Genomic DNA, 22,855 nt, shown 5'->3' on the forward strand with positions numbered 1-22,855 from the left:
ATATATTGCAATATGTTTCCTTTTTGAAAGTGTTTATTTATGTGGTTATGTGGCTTTTTATGCACATGCTTTATAATGCACTGGTGATGCCTCATCTGGAGTACTGTGGACATTGCAGTGTTTCAAAAATGTCCAGAGAAGAGTGACTAGGCTCACTCCAGGGCTAAAGGGGATGAATTATGAAGGAAGATTAAAAGAACTGAACCTTTTCAGATTAAGCAAAAGAAGATTAAGAGGTGACATGATTGAAGTGTTTAAAATTATGAATGGAATTAGTAGAGTGGATCAAGACTGTTATTTAAAATGACTTCATCAAGAAAGCAGGGACACAGTTGGAAACTTGTTAAGTGTAAATTTTGCAACATTACAAAGTTTTTCTTTACACAGTGAACCGTAGACACTTGGAATAAGCTACTAGGTAGCATGGTAGACAGTAGGACTTTAGGGACTTTCAAAACTAGACTTGATGATTTTTTAGAAGAATTAAATACATAGGACTGGCAAGCTTTGTTGGGCTGAATGGCCTGTTCTCATCTAGATTGTTTTAATGCTCTAATGTTCTCATGTGGTCATGTCTGGAACTCCAGCACTGTAGCAAACAGTTGGAACATTCTGAATAGTAATTCCAGTTTGGTATTTTCTGTGTGTAGTTTACACTTTGTCCCCATGACTGCCTTTGTTTTTCTCTCAATATAGCAGTTTCTTCCCACACACCAAACATGTGCTTGTTAAGTTAATAAGCAAATCTAAATTGGCTGGATGGTGTTTGTCTTAATGTACACATACTTGTGCCCCTTCCGGGGTAGGTTTTTGTTTTTTGCCTTGGTAATGATTCTCCAGCCATGACCCTAAAATTAGATTAAATGGACGGATGAAAGTATGGTTGGTTTATGCTCCTTGATAGTTAGTGGTACAATTTATCCCTGCATCGACACAGATCCTAATATATTGTTCTAAACGATGATGCATTGAAAAGTACACATCCAGCAACCTTCTGTCAAAGTTAGCAGTCAATTCATACATTAGCCACCTTGGTGCATCTGTCAGCAGGATCTCTTGTTCCAAAGCTCCATCACTGAAATTCAATCAGATTAAAGATTTGCATGAATGGGCTGTGCTGCTTGAATAACTCATGAACACCAAAAAACAAATAGATGCCCTCCACAATACATGTGATATAATTAGACCAACTTTGTTCTGGAAGATCACTCCAATGATATTTTGGCAGCCAGTCATTCCATACAGTAGGTTTGAGTTTCTGTTGTCAGTGTTAGAAACTTGAAATTGAATTATTAGAAATCGGGCATAAACAAAAAGATTAACTTTGTTGTATGTTGCATTTCATTTGAGGGCATATGCTGGCAGTGCTGGACGCAAAGCAGCAAAGCAGCATTAAGAAGGTTGCCATCCTATATACGGCCCAGTTTGTAACCACCACTTTACCTAACACATATTTCTTTGGGATGTGGGAAGAAAACTGGAGAACTCAAAAGAAAATTCATGTGGACATAAGGAGGATGTGGAAGAAACAATAACTAGAGGGTGGGATTTGACACCCCCAGCATGGTGGATCTGCAGAACAGCAGTGCTAAATAACCACTACACCAGCTTGTATTGTAGGAATGGTAACAATAATTATAATGGATATATTCAGAAATCCAGTCAAAGGGAGGAACTAGCACTAGGTGCAGGGGACCAGATCAACAGTTCTTAGCACATTCACACAAGAACACACCTTTAGTATATGAGAGGGGAAATAAGAACATCTCACACTGACACCCAAGGTTCATCCAGAATTATATTTAAAAATTATAAAGGGAATTACCAGTAGCAAAACTACTGAGCTGTGCAGCACACCTTTAAAGAAGAGATATTGAAAAGATGTACAGTAGTTTATCTCAAAATTAGCATTTCAGGCTAAGGCCCTGGGTATTTTAAAAGGATAATAAGTATTATATCTGACTAAGCATTAAATCACCTGTCAGTATACATCCTGCAACATTTAATAGGTCAGATGTTTAACATAGATATGTAAACAGTGACCACATATGCATTGTGACACAATGATTAGACCTTCTAAGTTCACACGTCCAGCCCACCACATTCAATTCCCTGCCCAGTCAACATGCTCCTATACCCAAGCCCATCTGACATTTTTCTGAGTACCCAGTGTTCGTTGATATCTTAATGATGACCAGCCCAAAGTGAGTGAGTGGTTTCTGAGATGATCTGGGATCTTGTCCACAGTACTGAGCTTTATGCACCTCCATTAATAAAACAAGTGAATTCAGAAAATATTGGATGTATGTCAATGTCAATTTATTTATATAGCACATTTAAACAAACATAGTAATGCTGTGGCCAAAGTGCTTTACAAAAATAGAACAAATTAACATAAAACATAAATAGAAATAAAATATATGAACATAAAATAAAATACATAATAAATAGAAGTAATGTTATATACATAAAAAATAGAAGTAATGTAATATAATCACAAAGAGGAAGTCATCAGTATTACTGAAGGTCACTGAATGCAAGTGAGTAGAAATGAGTCTTTAATCTTGTTTTAAACAGTTCAATTGTAGACGACTCCTTCATATGATGAGGTAAAGAGTTCCACAGGCGAGGTGCGACAGCTGCAAAACACCTGTCCCCCTTGGTTTTACACTTGGTATGAGGGACAACCAGAGACAGCTAACCAGAAGATCTAAGCACTCTAGATGGCTGATGTAAAACACACAGTTCAGATAAATAGGCAGGAGCAAGCCCATGTAAAGATTTAAAAACTAGCAGCAGGATTTTAAAATCAATTCGAAAACTGACAGGCAGCCAGTGTAAAGAAGCTAAAATAGGAGAGACAGAGTCATACTTTCTTGCCCCAACCAGAAAGCGAGCGGCAGCATTTTGTACCAACTGTAACCTGTGTATCAAGGATTTGTTAATCCCAGAATACAGCGAGTTGCAGTAATCGAGGCGAGAAAAAATAAACGCATGAGTAGCTATCTCAAGATCCCTAGAAGATAAAAAAGGCTTTATCATACCTAATAGACGAAGTTGGAAAAAGCAACTCTTGACTACAGAATTTATTTGTTTCTCAAAAGAGAGGTTACTGTCAAAGGTAACACTAAGATTGCGGACTTGAGGTTTGGAAAAGACAGAGAAAGAGCCGAGAAGACCAAGACCAATTTGGGGTTTAGCTGATGGACCCACTATAAGCACCTCCATTTTATTTTGATTTAGATCAAGAAAATTATTAGCCATCCAGGATCTTAATTCAGACAGACAGTTGTGGAGTTGAATTGTTGTAGAGTTGCAGACAGGAATTTAAACCTAAGTATCATCAGCACAACAGTGAAAAGAAATGTTAAATTTCCTAAAAATTGCTCCAATAGGGTGAAGGTATATGGAGAATAAAATAGGATGAAGCAACTGTGGCATCACACACCCAATTCTTGCAAGGAGGAAAAAATCGCTTGTGTGTATTGATGTTAACATAGGTCAGCAAGTCACTAATGCCATGCCATTGTAGTCTTGCATTTGGTAATGTCAAGCAAAGTCACAAACATCGTGCAACTTTCCGTTCGTCGGCCAACCTGTCACTTCAGGAATTTAATTGTAACTCTTTTCAACTAATGTTAAAATAAACTGTGATGCAGTTAAAAGGAACTGCAGAATAACTGGAAAATGAATACTGTTAATTCTTTTTCTTTTTATGTTTATTTTTAAAATCAATCAGTGGAGCACTGGAAGGCAATTAAGTTTAAGTTTAAAAATGTAAGTACATAAATAAACATTTACTTTGCAAAAAAAAAAGAAACATAAATAAGGCATACAGTAATGAATACAGAGCCAAAAGCATTTCATTTGCATTAATTAAAATGAATGTTAATTCTACAGCTTTACTTAATTACAAACTTAAGAATATAATAAAGTTTATAAATAAATGCAGATCGTTGTGAACAATAAGCCTGTTTGACTAGCCATTAAGTAGTTTGTCCCAGTATCCCTTTTAAAAGTGATCTGGGTTTCCAGATTAACAAGGGATTTGTGGTTTGTTCCAACTTCATACAACTCCCTGAATCGCTATGTCATTGAACATGGAATTCATTATTTCTCATCCTATCTCATTCTCAAATACGCTTGGTCCAATTCTAGGTCACAGTCTCAGCAGCACTGTGTCCAAAGTGGGAAACAGCCCAGGACAGGACATCGGTTCAATACTGGGCCAAATCACACACCCATCCAAGGCCAGTTAATCCAACCTGCACATCTTTGGGGATGTGAGAAGAAAAATGTCATACTTGGAAGAAAGCCCACACAGATAGCTGGACAAGATGTCAGCTATACATGGACAGCATACAGGCACAAGGTTCAGGCTCAAGATGCTGGGTCCTTGATGCGGAAGTGGTACCCACCATGCCACACTGATTCACTGCTTCTTTCAAATTTTCTGGATCAACGTGATTGATGTCTTTAATAATTGGATTTGGCCCGTGTGACTCTCTGTCTCTCTCTAAGACTTAACAGGTTCAGTTGCTTCAGTCAGTCAGGTGAGGACATGTCCTTAAGTTCTGGAATCCATTTGGTTGCTGTATTCTGTGTGCATATTAAAGCATGTTATATATATGCACAGTAAAAAATATTATTTACTGATTTGATTTGAAATGTCAATTAAGTATACAATTAAAAATAAAAGAACCATCCATACACTGTAAAAAAATTCTGCAAAAATGCATTATATTAATTATGTGTTTTCACAGTCCAAAATCTGTAATACATTAAAAGGTTAAAACAATAATTTTAAATAATGCAATACACATAAACTTAATTTTAGGCAGTGTTTATAAATTAATTATTTCACAGTGCAAGACTATTTTCTGAATAATTGCATGGCTGTAAAGTCACAATGGCTCAGAAACTTGTGTTGATGTGTTGATGAAGTGTTTTGAGAGACTGGTCCGGAGTCATATTATGTCCTTCATTCCTCCAACCTTTGATGTACACCAACTTGCTTACAGGGCTAACAGGTCTACTGAGGACGCTGTTACTGCTGCTCTCCATGCTACCCTGTCCCATCTGGAACACCAGGGCAGCTACGCACATCTCATCTTTATTGATTTTAGCTCTGATTTTAACACCATCATCCCTCACTGATTGGTGTGCAAGCTGCTAGCCCTGGGACTCCCGTATTCCACCTGTATTTGGATTAAAGACTTCCTGACAGACTGCACACAAAGGGTTAGGGTGGGCCCTCACATCTCCTCGGCCATCAGCATCAGCAATGGCTCTCCTCAGGGGTGTGTGCTGAGCCCCCTGCTCTTCACGCTGTCCACACATGATTGCGCCCCCACCCACCACAGCAACACCATTGTCAAATTTGCAGACAACACCACTGTGGTGGGTTCCACCTACAGGGACAAAGTGGAGCGGCTGACAGCATTGTGTACTGACAACAACCTGCTCCTGAACACAAGTAAGACCAAGGAGCTTGTTGTGGACTTCAGAAAAAAGAAAAAGGACATCAAACCACTCTACATCAGAGGGGACTGTGTGGAGAGGGTGTCAGACTTCCGCTTCCTGGGAGTTCACATCATGGAAGACCTGTCCTGGGGTGTGAACACAGCTGAGCTGGCGAAGAAGGCTCAGCAGAGACTTTATTTCCTGAGAGTCTTCAGGAAAAATAACATCCCCCAAAAACTGCTGGTGTCCTTCTATCGCTGCTCTATTGAGAGTATCCTGTGCTACTGCCCCTGTGTGTGGTTTTCCAGCTGCACAACAGCACAGAGGAATACACTTCAGCGGATCATAAAGACTGGCCAGCAGATCATCGGCTGCTCTTTACCCTCTCTGGATGAACTGCATAGCTGTCGCTGCCTCAGGAAAGCAGAAAATATCTTAAAAGACTCCTCACACCCCGCTCATGACATGTTCCAACTGTTACCATCAGGTAAAAGATAAAGGAGCATCAAAACAAAGACTAATAGACTGAATAACAGTTTATACCCTGTTGCTATTAGGGCACTGAATGCCACCTAATCATTTCCAATGCAGCAGTGCAATAGATGACATCTTGTGCAATAGTGTTCATATGTAATTAAGGTCTTATGTTGAATGTTCCTTATTTCTTCTTATCCTTAATCCTTTTTTTAATTATATTTTAATTATATTTTGACACCGCAGGGACTACACCTAATTTCGTTGTATTTGTTACAATGACAATAAAGATATTCTGATTCTGATTCTTCGGAAACTAAATTTGCATAAAGTTAGTCTATTTACATAAGTAACGCCCCCTTTTGCAGCAACACTGTCAATTGTTCCTGGTGACACCCACACCTTTGCATCTTGAGAAACAAACATCTTAAAGATGGCTAGCAAACTCATTTTTCTGTGTGCTTAAGGTTATTTTTGCAGTTATAGAAGATAACTGATAAACAACTGTTCCTTTTCTGCCAGATAACATGAAATCGCTTTACTAAACATTATCATTAATGGTCTGCATGTCTGACAGCAACATGAGTGGTAGCTCAATTGTTAGTCATTTAACTGTTTTTCTGTTTTTACAGACTTTAACAAAAATGATTTAGTACATTTACAGTACATTACTGGCTACTAAATTGCAGTACTAGTACAGTTAGCATGTAAAAAAACGGGAAATTATTGTAATTCAACAGCAGCATACTGGTACGTTACATTAGGTTTGTGGTCCAGTTTACAGTGAAGTCACATTATAGTATTGTATTTTTGTTGTAATATACAGTAATTTGGTATACAGTAAAATACTGTGAAAGTAAAGCAATTAGTAACAAGTAATTTACTGTAAATGTACAGCCTTTTTTACAGTGTACATTAGTCCAGTAGAAAACATGTGGGTATGTCCTGTCATGAAATGGCGCAGGTATGGTGCTTATCTCAAACCCGATGTTGTTGGAATAAGCTGCAATAAGTATACTTTCAGGGCTGTGCAGTTTCCTTTAAATTGCTTTAACTGTTCAGTAACCTGTTAACCTTGTAAAATGTAAAATACAGCGTCACATTACAAAAAAACTGCTATACAATAAACATTTTTGTAGACCTTAATTCAGGTGCAGTTCATAATACGAACGGATAAATGAAGTGAGTGCTAACGGTAAGACCGGCAAGTGGAGAAGTGGAGGGGCGGGACTCGTCACAGATCAATCCACACCACTCATTTCAGGCACATCCTTATCCTATAAAAGAGATGGCACTGGGGGCTGAGCTTTATGCTGCTTTTTGTTGCTTTGCTGTTGCACCTGTGATTCGGAAGAGAAGGTAAGATAAGGTGAGGCATTTATTTCTTTTGTGCAGATACATTAGCTAGAACAAGAAGCGACAACTACGACGTGTTCTTTTAGTCTAGTTTATGGATAATTTACATCAAAACATTGAGTGACAGTTAAGAAAGAGGGAACTATATGTCAGTTTTCACATATCTGGATTTAAAATGTTACTGTATAAAGTGATGACAGTAAACGCCGGCAGGTTCCTTTAGTCGTTCATTTTTTAGTTTTTATTTTAATCGAGAAACAGTTCCGTCCCGTTTAAAATTGAAGTTTCAGTTGAGATTTTACTCTGCCTTCGTTCTATTACACTATTTTTTTAATATACAAATTTCAGATGAGATATACTGAAGCCTAATGATATCACATATGCCAGCATTCCACAACCCTGCGACCCCCATCAACGGAAGATGTAATTCCGCTCTTATTCTTTCATTTTTTTTCTTATTTTTCTTCATTTTGTATCATCGGGTCTCTAAACACATCTTATTTGGGTTTGAGGCATCGAAAACTATGTTTTTTTTTTTACTCCCCGGTGCGACTCTGCTTCTCGATATATCTTCTGAACTTTTCTACGAACTTTCGTGAAGATTTGTGGCGACTGCACTTAGGCTCTATCTGTCGGTGTGTTGTCTTTCACCTCTCATTCTCTCCGCTCTTGTGTTTACAATATTTTCTAGATGATTTCTCCTCACCTGCAGTGCAGCCTTTATTATAGTGTCCAATCACTTTTTAAACGTTTATAAGCCCCTCCCAGGATTTATGAGATGCGGGCAATTTACAGTTGTTTTAAATTCTGTTGTGGTGATCGTAATGTGAAAGGCGCTCTATGAAGCACATTACATCTTACAGGGCTGGACATGTTAAGATGCTGTTAGGTTCCGAATCTGCGCACTTAGGTTGTTGTTTAATTCAGCACGAAAACATGGGATTTGAAAAGGCAACATCCCGCAGTCTTAAAAATAAGGTTTCTTTAATGGCAGTTTATGGTTCTTTACTATATTGTATGGATCCTCATAAAACCATTGCTAGAGAAAGCACCTTTTCATTTTTGGAAGGGTTCTTTGCATATGAAATTAGTTATGTGAACTTTGAAAAACTATCTAATAGGCAGAAAAAATGAAATCATTAACAGGCAGCCTATAGAAGGACACTAACATATTATGAAAACCGGTATTGTATGCAGCAAGAGTCTTTTATAAATCACGAGTATTGAAGTTTTCACAAATCTGTTACCACGTATTTATGATTATTCACTAGGTGCCTGTGACAGAGCTAAATAAATAAAGACTCTTTCTGGAAATATCGTGTGGGTCTTTTGGGACTAAAAATGATTTCCATGTGGCATCTGAGAAACACTCTGGCAATTTTATTATTAAGAGTGTATGATGTGCATCCCAACAGCGCCATGTCTAGGAAAAGCTAAAGCATATTGATAAACCTCATAGGATGAGGAGTCTTGCACATACCAGTCAAACGTTTGGATACACCCACAGATTTTCATGTTTTTGATAGAAAGTGATACTTTTTTTTTTTAATCAAGCTACAGCACCATGAAAATGATTTTATAGCCAAGATATTACTAGCGTGTCTAATGGCTAATACTGCATGAAATGACTGATTGTTAATTTATTACTCGCCATAAGACTGCAAAACCCCATTTTCGGCAGCCATTCGTTCAGTGTCTTAAAGGTAAACTACCTTAGGTTAATTAGTCATGGTTACATTGGAAATTGGTTATTAGAGAAACCTTTCGAATTGCATTCGCACCGCTGAAACCTGTTATTCTTTTTACGTGTTTCAACGCGCTGGCATTCCTAAAGTTTCAGGTTCAAAAATGGCCGCAATGAAACAGTTATCTCAAGAAACGTCTATAGTTTAAATTGCAGCATGAAAATAATTCCATACGACAGATTGCCAAAAAACTAAAGATGGCATGACAAGGTGTCTATTACTGTCTCGACAGAAAAGGGTAGCTGGATCCAACCAGGACATAAAAATAAGGGAAGGACCGAGATGCACATCTGCACAAGAAGATTTGCACAGTCTGAGAAACAAACACTTTACAGGAACTCCGTTGTCTTCTTTACAAATTATACCAGTGTCATCTGCAATTAAGAAAAGGTGATCCTGGGATTCAATCTGTCATATGGAATAACTTTCAGTCGGAAAAAAAAAAGGCTGACATGTTTCTTGAGAGAGCAGTTTTTCGCTGCTATTTTGGATCCGAAACTGAAGTTCAGGAATTCCAGGACCCTGCAGCTCAACTGATTAGAATAACAGCAGTAATATGTAATATCCATTATAGGAACACCAGTAACGTCTTTAAACCAGGTTTAAAGAAATATTCATAAAAAGGCATCAATTTCTATCAAAACGTCATAATTTCTGGGTGATTCCAAACGTTTGACTGGTAGTGTCGGTGTAATTTACTTCACGTTGTTTTTACAAGACGTCATACCTCAATGAGTAGCCTCAGGTATCTCACATTTTCAAGTTGCATTCCGTTTATCTATATTAAAGCAGTTCTTTCTTTTTTATCAAAAAGTTAGAGTTCTATGCAGGAATAAAGCATTTATGGTACTCGACATGCATTTATGGCACCTGTAAACTAACTTACGGACAGCAGTACTTAGGCAGCTTACGATGGCGCAGTGCTTAGAGCAGCCAGTTCTTAAAAACTAGGCTTAAATGAGGCACTGAAGGTCTAAGCGAGTTTTACACAGGGAGTAGCATAACTGGTGACTCTAAATGATACGTGAAGCAATGCGACTTCCATAGACTGCATGCCGTCCCATATAGGTTTGGTTTATTCCTAGCGCCCGATTCTACCGACCACCTCTAACGCAATACGGGATGGAGCGAGCTGCCAAACGGTTTATTAATCCCCAGATTCTAACTATTTAAAAAATAACAATTCTATTTATGAAAAAAAAACAAGACACATATAAGTTATCATGTTACGTTAGAACACGATTTCCCTTTCTTAATGCGCCTGTAATTCAAAATACTGGTGAGAATATCTCGAGTGACTCTTCGGTCCTTTCAGTCAGCTGACAAACATGGCAGTAACTCTTTCTTTCTTTCTTTCTTTCTTTCTTTCTTTCTTTCTTTCTTTCTTTCTTTCTTTGACCCTTTAAAGTTTTAGTCTCTTGATATTTAATCCTCCTTCAAGTCTCATACAAATCCTGTGTTCATTAATTATTCACGACCTAGCTGTTATTAGTTGCTCTTTCTCGCCTCCTGGCCAAGTGACTGAACAATCACCAACGACTCTCAGGTTCAATCAATGTGACTTTTTCTCCGGGTTAGGTAACCTCCTGATTACTGCATCACTTAAATTAAAATACCGTTTTTCAAGTGTCAAGTGTTTTCTTTTCTTAAAACAGTAAAATGAGTCAGAAAGATATAATAAAATAGTATAAATTATATAAATCAAAACATAACAACAGTAAATAAATTATTCTCTAATACAAACAAAATACACACTTGGATGTTCTATTGTCATAAGTCCACCCAATTTCTGAGTGTACTCCAAGAGTAAAGGGTATTATGTTGTTAAAGTCATCTTTCCAAAGTCAGAATAAACACAAGAGGTGTATCCTGTATGAGTAACTCTATGGTACTGCAGGTCCAAATCTTACAATGTAACCAAGAAGTTACAGTAGATATGAATGTGGTTTAGAAGTCAAAAAGAACCAGTGTGGTCCCTTCTGACACTGAGAGATGGCAACTCTCCTTTTTCTCCTTTTTCTGTATATTTGTATATTTTACATATTTGAACGTAATAATATTAGAACATTAGAAACATTTAAATGAGAATCGGCCATTCAGCCCATCAAAGCTGAATTTATTCCTCCAAAATATCATCAAGTTGAGTTTTGAAAGTCTCTAAAGTCCTACTGTCTATACACACTACTTGGTAACTTTTTCCATAATTTTAAACACTTCAATCACATCACCTCTTAATATCCTTTTGCTTAATCTGAAAAGGCTCCACTCTTTTAATCTTTTCTCATGACTCTTCCCCTAGAGCCCTAGAATGAGCCTAGTCGCTCATCTCTGGACCTTTTCTAGGGCTGCTATGTCCTTTTTGTGACCCGGAGACCAAAACCTGTATACAGTACTCCAGGTGAGGTCTAACCACTGTGTTATAAAGCTTGAGCATAACCTCCTTGGACTTGTACTCTACACATACACATTATATATACAGTATATAACATAACATTCTGTTAGCCTTCTAAATGGCTTCAGAATACGTTCGGGAAGTTGATAGTGTTGAGTCCACTATGACTTCTAAATCCTTCTCATAAGATGTACTCTATTATCAGACCTCCCACTATGTATTCAAACTTCATTCTTTACATTTACTTACATTAAATTTCATAAGCTCATAAGCTCCACTTTGATGATATCCTTTTGTTGATTAGTCCTAGAATTCCAGCATGTCAGGAAAACATGACCTCCCTCTTCAGAACCCATGCTGACTGCTCATTAAAATTCCTGTTTTTTCCATGTGTTGCTCAATCTTTTCCTTAATAATTCCTTCCATTAATTTTCCTGTGATGTTCATTAAGCTGTCTGGCCTATAGTTGCTTGGATCTGCCTGAACACCCTTTTTACATAATGGAATAATATTTGCCATTTTCCAGCCATTTGGAATTTCCTCAGTGTGCAGTGACTTCCTAAAAATATGTGTCAAGGGTTTATATATGTACTCTCAAACCTCCTTAAGAACTCCTTAGAACTCGAAGATAAATATTATCTGGCCCTGATACTTTGTTTGATTTCAGCCTGAGAGCTGAGTGATTAACAGGATCACAAATTTTACAGAGGAGATAGAAGGTTTATAAAGTCCATCAGCATGAAAGAGGACTGAAAGGAAGACACCTTCCACAACCTTCTTGAAAGAGAATTTATCATCAAACTAGATGCCATGAAATTTATGATGACAGGCAAATTCAATACGATTGTCATCTGAAGTGCAAATGCTAAAATTACAAGAGCTCAGATTTCTAGAGAACAACATACATTTGATCTTATCAACATTTAGCACACATCTGAGAGTTATAAGTGCCTTTTGAACTTTAGAAAAAACATTTATCAGTCTCTGAATAGCCACTTCAAACAAATCTGCTGAACAGTGTAACACAATAGCATCTGCATATAAATGATTAGTAAAACCATGTCATTTTATAGCAATATCGTTTATGTAAAATTAAAATAAAACAGGACTTAAAATGGAACTCCGTTGGACCCTTTAGTTATCTGCAATATTTACTTTCACTCACTGAGATCAATTAGATTAATCATTTTTAATCAATAACATATAAGGTAAGGGATGGTGGACAGCACAGAAAGATCTACACAGAGGGTGTTAAAAAGTCAGGTAAGTAATAAAATAATCAGCCAGAACAGCCCATCCTGTCATCCGTGGAAAGTAGGCTGTAATATTGGGTGGGTGCACAGAGCTTACAGCTGTAAGCACAATGAACAGATGAGAAAATGGATAAATAAATTGTACGCTTACCTGCTTCTATGTATACTTATAACCTGTATGATTAAATGCTTATCTATATATTTGTATACTTACATTATTTTTTACTCTTTATCCTGTCTTGTAAAATACATGCTCAGAAAAATGGGTGATAAGATAAACTGAAGAACAAAACTTAGAAGAAGAAAAGAGAAAAAACCTTATACAGAAATTCAGAGTGCTTTGCTTTCATTCTGATGAGCCATTTTTCTGGGTTCACTCAAGTTGGCCCCCTAAATTTTAGGGGGTATTGGAGCCAAAGTTTTACAGCTGGATACTTTTCATTATGCCAGTCACACATAGTCACCTTTTATGATACACAAGAGGGATGGTGATATTACTCTAACAAGGTTGCAAGGGTGCTTTGAGGTAGCACACTTACACATATTTTTCCAATAGTTAGATAGCTAGCTATATAGATAAATAGACAGATAGCCCCAAAGGTACATTTATCTCAAAGCATAAACACATATACCTAAGGTTGCTTTTGACTATTCAAAACAATAGTAAAGGCATGGTATCAGAAGATGGAACAAACTGCAAACTTCCTAGGGACATTATTGTTCAGTTTTGGTCTCCATATAATATATATGAGATATAGCAGCTCTAGAGAAAGTCCAGAGATGAGGGACTAGGCTGATTTTGGGACTGAGAGGTATGAGCTATGAGGAGTGATCAAAGTAGTTGAACCTTTTCTTTTTATGCAAATGGAGATTAAGAGAGGACAAGACTGAAGTGTGATTGAATTAGTACAGTGGATCCCTGTTGTTACTTTAAATAAAAATATATTCTGCATCAAGAATATGGGGACAAAGTTGGAAACTTCCTAAGTGCAAATTTTATGCAAATGTGGGAAAACTTTTCTTTATGCACAGAACCAAAGACACATGGAATAAATTACCAAGCACTGTGGTGGAGAGTAGGACTTCAGAGACCTTCAAATCTCAACTTGATGTTGTTTTGGACTAGCTGAATATGATGGACAAGCTTCTTGAGCAAAATGGTCTGTTCTCATTACAGTTTTTCTAATATTCTAATCAGTGACGTGCTGTGAGGTTCATGGCTGGTGAGGCACTGACTCCTTCAGAGTCAGATTTACAAATATATGAATCCAAAAGTGTAGCTTAGTCACTATTCAACTGGCAGCATGCAGATTGACTACTGGTTATGTTTCACATCTAATCAGCATTCTTTACACACACTTAGGTAAGGCACATATTTGGCTGAGAAAGAACGTTACATTTATAGTGGTGAGAGAGAGCAGAGAGAGCGTATTTGCTCTGCACCCTCCATGTGTTCTAAATTTGCTGTTGCAATTCCACAATTCATACTCAGTACAAATGAAAGTATAGAGTGGTGTATAAAAACGGATTTCAATTTTGACCTTAATTGAAATATTTACTTGTTTGTAATAGCTTTTAATTCTGATGCTTTAATCAATTTTAATTTAGACTGTTCAACAAAAGAATATTTTATTTAAGATTAAAATTTAGATTTTAAATATTGGATTGTTTTTTTCTTAGTCTGATCCCATTTTTTTATAACATTGAAAACCGTTTATTGTCTTACCTTCATTTGTAAATGAAGTCCATGCACCTATCCTTCTCCACGAAAATCTCCGTCACTTTCTTGAAAAGGTCCTCCTTATTTTCCTTTAGTTTTAAAAATCTTCATCTTCCATTTTGGCAGTCAGAACAATTAATAAAAATAAACGGACCACTGCAGTGCACTTGACTTTCCGATATCTCTAACTTATTGGCACCTCTGCGTAGAAGAACAGCAGCAACAAGCACCTGTTAGGCTCACATCCACCCCCTTTTGGTGCAGCACGGTACTGTCTGCCTCACTTTGTGCCTTTTCACTGCGGTTTTATGTGAGATCAGCAAGACTAAATATGTCACACACATACATTAAAGATATTAGCCAGACTGTGGAAAGTCAGGGTGTATAATAAAGATTTCTGGAAACATTATATTGGCGACATACAGAGATTGCATGCATCAACCCATTGTGTGAGGGATAGCACAGTTCGAGGTGAGGCTCAGCTCGTCGCTGCCGTACCTTGCGTTTCTCCCCTGTATTTGAGCAGAAAATTCAGCGATTTTGACTATAAAAATTATCAAAGTTATTGGAATAATACAGAAAGCAAATTTATAGCACAGACCAGTGGACAAATTTATTTTATGTTATCATTATTAGTTTTTTTACTTTACATGATGACAGGTGAGGTTCTACCTGACCGCACGTCCCTGATTCTAATGTTGCCTCATATATTCCAACAGCTGACAGTAAGTTGACTCACTGAATGTCATACAAGTGCTGAAGACCAAACTGGTGACCTTGTCATTTGCACTTCTGCCCTTAACCTGTCATTGTAGCAGGAATGTGAAAACCAAAATAAAAGAGACTGACCTAGTTCCTAGTGAGAACCAAATTTGTGAATATAGTCGTCATTATGTTGTCATATACAAAGTAATCTGTTCCACTGTGAACACGTTCAACATGTGTTTGAAGCTGTTTTTAATTTCTTCACCTTTTCTTATTTTTTAGGCACACAGAAGGTCTTTAAAATGAAATCTCAGCTGGAAAAAGCCATGGAATCCCTAATCACTGTTTTTCACAACTATTCTGGCAGAGAAGGAGATAAGCACAAGTTGAGTAAAATGGAGATGAAAAGCCTTCTGCAAGGAGAGCTTAGTGACTTTCTCACTGTAAGTGCCTTTTAAATGCAGAATGTATTTTAACCCAGGTTGTCGTACTCAGATCCTTGTATGCAGCAATGGCTGCAGATTTTGATTCCAAGTGCTTTCTTAATTTGTAGCTAATGGTGCACACTTTTTGCCTTCAGTTTAATTTGATTTGTATGATTCAGAACCTTTTTTGTTTTTAGAAGAAAAAAGTAAAATTGTAAGAAATACATCAATCTCAGCTTCTTCACAAAACATTTTGATGCTGTTTTCAAAATAAAAATAGAAAAGTGACTGTTTCGGAAGTATGTGGTGTCATAGAATGAGAGCACTAAGAAGCCATAAAATTAAGTAATGTGTTGACTTCTAGTTGACTGAAGTGAAAGTGGTGGCCCTCTACTGTTCTATGGCAAAGATGAAATGTACATTGTTACTCCTGTATTTTTGGCTCAACCATTGGATAGATTCTTTTGTCCAGCACCCTTATATACTGTATACCTTACCTGGGAGGCTGAGGAGTGTGAACCCTCTGTAGTTGGAACACATTCTCTGTGTCATCTGTCTTAAATACAGGGACAACCAACACAGTCTGCAGATCCAAAGGTGTTTTAGCCACTTTACATGCAACATCCATGCAACGCTTTCAACATCTCTGGTCAGATTTCATGCACTTGAGCAGCCTTACCACCATGATGTCCTCAGACCATCATAGTGATGGGAACAACCCACAATGGATATGTCCAATACTGCCTCCTGGTAGAAGGGGGTATCCTCCAGGTTGAGGAATTCCTCAAAGAGTTCCTTACACCCCTTTCCCCAGACGAGGGCAGCACTTCTCTATCCCTGGTTAACACAGTCTTGACAAGGTCATGCTTCCTTTACCAGAGGCGTCAGACAGTTTGCCAGAACATTCTCAGTATCATCCAATTGTCTTTATCCATGGCCTCTCCAAACTCATCCCATACTTGAGCTTTAGTTTCAACAACCACTTTTGCAGCAGTCCTTTAAGGCTACTGGCACCTCTCAACCGTTTTCTTGGCTGGGCTGTCACTCTCTGATAGGATGAGAAGTTCAGTGATAATGGATGGGTGTCAGAGTAGAGTCACTCCTCCTCCAGATCGAGAAGAGCCAGTTGGAGTGGTTTGGACATATAGTAAAGATGGCCCACATGCAACTCCCCCAGGCACATCCCATTGGGCAGACACCCTGCAGCAGACCCAGGACACACTGAAGGGATTTTGTCTCTCTGCTGACTTGTGAACGCTTGGGAATTTCCCAGGAACAGCAGGGAAAGGGAAGTCTGGGCTGATCTGCTTGGCCTGCTGTCACTGCAATCATCACCAAAAAAAGCAGTTTAGAAGATGAGAGGAGGTGGTGGTCCTCCTGGACCCCGAAGTTAGCTGGCCATCCATTGGCTCATTTAAATCTCATTATTGTTTGGTTGCTGGTTAAGGAAAAAAGAAACCATTCAAAAAAGCAAGTCAGTTACAAATGAAGACATTGGTCTTTTCCATTAGCAGCAGTAGTTGGCTCCTAATTAAGAAAGACATAGGAAAGAAAACCTGCAACCACCACAGATTTCCTGGATTTGAATTTGACACCCAGATCTTGATCTCAAAAGTGACCAGCAGTTAGTGGTCCAGGGATTTGTGCTCAGTTCTTATTCTGATCATTATGTGTGCAGAGTTCTGCCTGTTCTCCCAAATTTGTCAGCACGTTTATGAGACAGGACAGACATCCCATCCATGGCTAGTTTGTGCATTTCATCCTTTTTTTTTTCAAAAAACAAATTACTATTTCAGAAATTCAGATCACAGTGGTAGGGGAACACATTGAAATGCTAGGGAGGCATGGTGTGACAAAGTTTTGAAAAACCAACTTATAACAGTATATCCAAAAGCAGGGCTGTCACGTTAAATATTATGAGTGTAATGTCAGCCTCAGTTAGCAACATAAAAGAAAAGCTTCTGCTGGTGAGTGCAATGATCACAGTACCTTTCATAACGCTGCCTGACACAAGGTACATTTTTGCTTCCCATTACCAACACTCCATACAGTATATCCTTATTAGACATGAGACGATACACTTAATTTAAATAATGTATCTGCTTTGCAAAAACAGTGTAATTCTCTGAACACTGGAATACACTGTACACATATACACCAATCCCAGCCACACCATTAAAACCACCAACAGGTGAAGTGAATAACATTGATTATTTCATTACAATTTCACCTGTCAAAGGGGTGGGATATGTTAGGCAACAAGTGAACTGTCAGTTCTTGAAGGTGATGTGTTGGGAGCAGGAAGAATGGCCAGAGACAATGGCCAAATTGTGATGACTAGATGATTGGGTCAGAGCATCTCCAAAAGGACAGGTATAGTGGGGTGTTCCCAGTATTCAACAGTTAGTGCCTACCAAAAGTGGTCCAATGAAGGGCAACTAATAAACTGGGAAAGGGTAATGGATGCCCAAGACTCACTGATGTTCATGTGGGGCAAAGGCTAGCCCATCTGGTTTAATCCCACGAAAGAGATATTGTAGCAAAAATTGCTGAAAAACTCAATACAGTCCACGAGAGAAAAGTGTCAGAACACACAGTGCAGCACATCATGCTATGTATAGGGCTGCATAGCCACAGAATGATCAAGTGTGGCCATGATGACCTCTGTCCACTGTTAAAACTGCCTACAATGGGTATGTGAGCATCAGAACTAAACTAAAGAGCATTAGAAGAAAGTGACTTGGCCTGATGAACCACATTGTCTTTTAGATCATGTGAATGGCTGGATGTGTGTGTGTCATTAACCTGAGGAAAAGATGGCAGCTGAATGCAGTATGGGAAGAAGGCAAGCTGGTGGAAGCAGTGTGATTCTGTGGGCATTGTTCTGCTGTGATACCTTGTATCTGGGCATTCATGTGACTGTTACCTTGACACACACCAGTACCATCAATCTAAAGATTGTTACAGACCATGTACTCCCATTTTCAGAACAGGTCATCCACCTGAAGCTAAGCATTTTTGGGCCCGAGCAGTACATAGATGGGAAACCAACCAAGAAAGCTTGGGTTACTGCTGGATGAGGTGTTGGCGAGGCCAGCAGGGGGCACTTAACTTGTGGTCTGTGTGTGGATTCCAATGACCCAGGGCAGCGACGGGGACACTGTGCTGTAAAAAATGGCACTATCCTTGGGATGAGACGTAAAACCAAGGTCCTGACTCTCTGTGGCTGTGAAAGATTCCTGGGCATGCTTTGTTAAGAGTAGGGTAGAGTAGGGTGTATCCTAATGTCCCAGCTAAATTGTCCATCACAGCCTAGTTATTCTGGCCCCCTAATCATCCCCTGCCCCTAATTGGCCAACTATTTCTCACCCCTTCACAGCCTAATAATTAATGGGCAGTGAGCGTACTGGCACAAAATGGCTGCTGTTGCACCATATAGGTTAATGCTGCATATTAGTGGTGGGTGAAGTGGCTCCTGAATCCCCACTCACTATGTAAAAAAGAGGTTTGAGTAGTGAGGAAGATGCTCTATAAATGTAAATTATTATTATTATTATTTTTTATTTTTGCCCCTTCATTCCAACAGTATTTGGCCTCTTTCATCAGGATAATGCACACTGCCACACTGCAAAAATTGTTCAAGTTTATATTTTTTTTGGGGGGGGGGGGGGGTGAAAAAGTGTAAAACAATAAAAATGACCAGCATTGAAACAATAATACATACAAAACTGGAATTTAATGAAATGAAATGTGACTGTATCCTCCTCTTGCACATTCTCTAAACACCTCAGCTATTTCAAACTGTCCTGTAAGCTACAACAAGCCTGCCCTTTTAAACTAAACATGTGCCATGTGAACTTAAAAGACTTTTAACAAACAAAAGTTGACTTTTGGTTAAGCAGAGGTGTTCAACGCTGGTGAGTTGTAACCAACCAGGCAACCCTTCTTGTGCGGAGATACAGATGTACCTGTCTCTTATCTGTTTTCCTTCACTGAACTGGAACTGAAAACCACATTCCAGGTCTAGATCCTTGAGACTCTTTTTCCATTGCTACTTCACAATGCCTTTACAATATACCTTGTCCTTTGCCTGTGCATTTTTCCCACCAGCCCTGCTTCTCACAGTTCACTTGGGGTCAGTGGCAACTCAATTTGCTACACTTTTCCCCAGCTCCATGAGCCCAAAGCTCCACCGGCATCTGTGCTTCCAGGCTAATGGACCTTAGCAGATGGAGAAGTGGAAGTGAAGCTGTCATCCCCCTGTACTGCTGCGGCAAAGATTACAGATTTGAGCCTCAAGACTCTCCAGCAACTCCTCCAAAGAGACAGGCAGGTCTGTTTTAGGTCCCAGAGGCACTCGGCACTCTGCTAAGTTGGACTGTAGGTCTTCTCTTCCCGCTTCTGACACCAATGTAGCATCGGGTCCAAGCGCAGCAATGGATGGATTCTCTGCTCTTTACATGGCTGTTTGAGGTGGCTCACTATCCTTAAAAGGACTATTTGCCCTTTGCTTCACTAGTTGGAAAAGCATATGACTTTGCAGGCTTTCCATTTATATAGGCACCCCTACCACTGGTGATATAATGGTAGCTCATACTTGGGTGACTCATCTGATGAGACACAGACATAACAAGGTAAAATGAAATGGTCAATACGGATTTAGACTGTGACTCGAGGCTTTGAATACATTGCTAAAGATTTAGTTCCAAGTATGAGCATCTCTTAAATTGTCTAATGTTAAAAATTACATTAAAACAATGTAAAACCCGTCCTCTGTTGATTACCAGCATCAATAACTTGATGATTATTCTCATCACATTTGTTTTGTTGCATTTTTACCATTGTGACTTTTATCTTGCCCTGGCCCACTATTTCTCACAATCTGTAAAACGTACTATATAAATAAGACTGGATGTGTATGTAATTCTTAGGGTTCACACTTAACTTTTTGATTTTTTATTTAACCTTTTTATTATTTCATAATGTCAAAAAAACATTCATAACAATGCTGCCCTTTTCAGACTGCTGCCTGAGGTGGATGATTTGATGCCCATCCATATCGGGATTGACATAATATTTGGGGGGCTTAGCCTGGGTAATGCCCCATTGAATCAGGGCCTGGAACAGACCAAAGAGCTTCATGAGTGTCAAGGATTGTTCCATCCTACTTCAAAGTTTTTTTTTTCTTTTTTTTTTTTAACAGGAAAGCAAAGACCCCTTAGTGGTGGACAAGATCATGAAAGACCTTGATGAGAACCATGACGGAGAGGTGGATTTCCAGGAGTTTGTGGTTCTTGTGGCAGCATTGACCATGGCGTGCAACGACTTCTTTCTGCAACAGAATGCAAACAACTAAGCAGTATCAGGGCAAGCTTTATATTGAAGCTGCACACTCAATTAATTATTTTATGTTTACAAAGTTATTCATATTAGATATTAAACCTGAGCTTTGTTGGTGTTCACTGTCTTGGTTGAATTTTTTTTTTTTAAATGATAACAAGCAACAACAGTTCTACTGCAACCATTTATGTGGGCTAAAATAGTTGTTTGTATTTAATGAATGATCTGATAATGTTTGATGTGTGTGTAAGTAAAATTTTATATAAAATACCAAAAATAAGAACTCAATGAGCTAATCTGTTTTTAGCTCAAGTTTCCTCAGGGTGAATCATTAAGATTCAAGTCAAGTCATTATTATTAATAGAACACATTTAAAACAACTGAAGTCAACCAAAGTGCTGTACAGCTTCTATAAATACACCAATGCATATACATACTGTATATATATATACCCATATATATACTGTGGGTATAGAAAAGAATCCCCCCCTTTGAAATATTCCCATTTTTTTTGCTTTACAGCCTTAAGTGAAAACACATACAAAAATATTTCTTCCCAGCTTTACATACTCAATGCAACCTATAACATCCAATTGAAAGATGTCACAGCTACAGTTCAGAAGAATTATAAAAAATCAAAAACAAGACATATTGAGATTAATAAAGGATCACCCCCCCAATGTCAATGTCATTTTGTTGAACCACCTTTTGCTTTAATGACAGCCTTGAGTCTGTTGGGATACTTCTCTATCAGCTTTGCACATCTAGACTGAGCAATATTTGCCCACTCTTCTTTACAGAACTGTTCAAGTTTGGTCAAATTGGATGGTGAGCATTGGTGGACTGCTATCTTCAAATCTTTCCACAGATTTTCAATGGGATTTAGGTCTCGGCTCTGACTGGGCCACACCAGGACATTCACTTTTTTCTCCTTCAATCACTGTGTGGTCAACTTTGCTGTGTGTTTCGGGTCTTTGTCATGTTGAAAGGTGAACATTTTGTCCATCTTCAACTTTCTGGCAGAGGGTAGCAGGTTTTCCTCAAACATTTGACGGTATTTTGCCCCACCCATATTTCCTTCTACCCTAAAGAGACCCCCAGGCCCTGCAACAGAGAAACACCCTCACAAGAGGATGCTGCCACCTCCATACTTTACTGTAGGTATGGTGCATTGTGGATAGTGAGCTGCATTGGATTTCTGCCAGCTGTACCGTTTGGTATTGAGGCCAAATAGTTTGATTTTTGTCTCATCTGACCATAATACCTTTCTCTACTTGGCATCAGAATCTTCAAGGTGCATTCTGGCAAAACTGAAATGAGCCTTAATGTGGCCTTTCTTGAGAAGTGGCTTTTTCCTTGCGACCCTCCTGAATAAGCCACAATTGTGAAGCACTTGTGAAATTGTTGTCACATGCACACAATGACCACTCTCTGCATAAAATCCTGTAACTCCTTCAAAGTGTCCATTGGCCTCTTCCTTGCTCTTCCATACAGTTTGGAGGGATGGCCGGATTCAGAGAGGGTCCTAGTAATACCAAACACTTGCCACTTCTTCATTATGGATTTTACTGTGCTCCTTGGAATTGATAAAAACTTTTAAGATTTTTTTTGTATCCATGTTCTGCCTTATGTCTCTCCACAACTCTATCCCTGAGATCTTTTGAAAGTAGCTTGCCACCCATAGTCACTTTTTTGCTGTCAGTTGCACTACCAAGCAAGGGAACGCTCCAGGAAGAGCTGTTTTTATGCTTCACTAATCACACTGATTACAATTGATCTCAGGTAGAAGGAAGCCAGTAACCCCATGGTCTGCAATGGAAATTGTGGTTACTTACACCTGATTGAGTTTATAAATATTGTTTAGGAGGGGGTGATCCTTTATTAATCTCAGTATTTCTTGTTTTTGATTTTTTTTAAATTCTTCTGAACTGTAGCTGTGATATCTTTCACTTGGATGTTATAGATTGCATTGAGTAAGTAAA

At 38.5% G+C, this 22,855-nt stretch overlaps 1 protein-coding gene across 1 annotated transcript in view; it reads left to right on the forward strand.

Annotated features, from left to right (window-relative positions):
• tlr18 (toll-like receptor 18) overlaps positions 1-21,015 on the forward strand; it is a 100,628-nt gene extending 79,613 nt beyond the window's left edge. Inside the window, exons 5-7 of the mRNA XM_028793972.2 lie at positions 4,159-4,283; positions 15,391-15,551; positions 20,737-21,015. Of these exons, the coding sequence (XP_028649805.2) occupies positions 4,159-4,283; positions 15,391-15,551; positions 20,737-20,889 (439 nt within the window). The 3' untranslated portion in view covers positions 20,890-21,015. The remainder of the gene's footprint in view (positions 1-4,158; positions 4,284-15,390; positions 15,552-20,736) is intronic.
• The last annotated feature ends 1,840 nt before the right edge of the window (positions 21,016-22,855 follow it).

The sequence above is a fragment of the Erpetoichthys calabaricus genome, chromosome 2, assembly GCF_900747795.2.
Source record: "Erpetoichthys calabaricus chromosome 2, fErpCal1.3, whole genome shotgun sequence".
Lineage (NCBI taxonomy): Eukaryota > Metazoa > Chordata > Cladistia > Polypteriformes > Polypteridae > Erpetoichthys > Erpetoichthys calabaricus.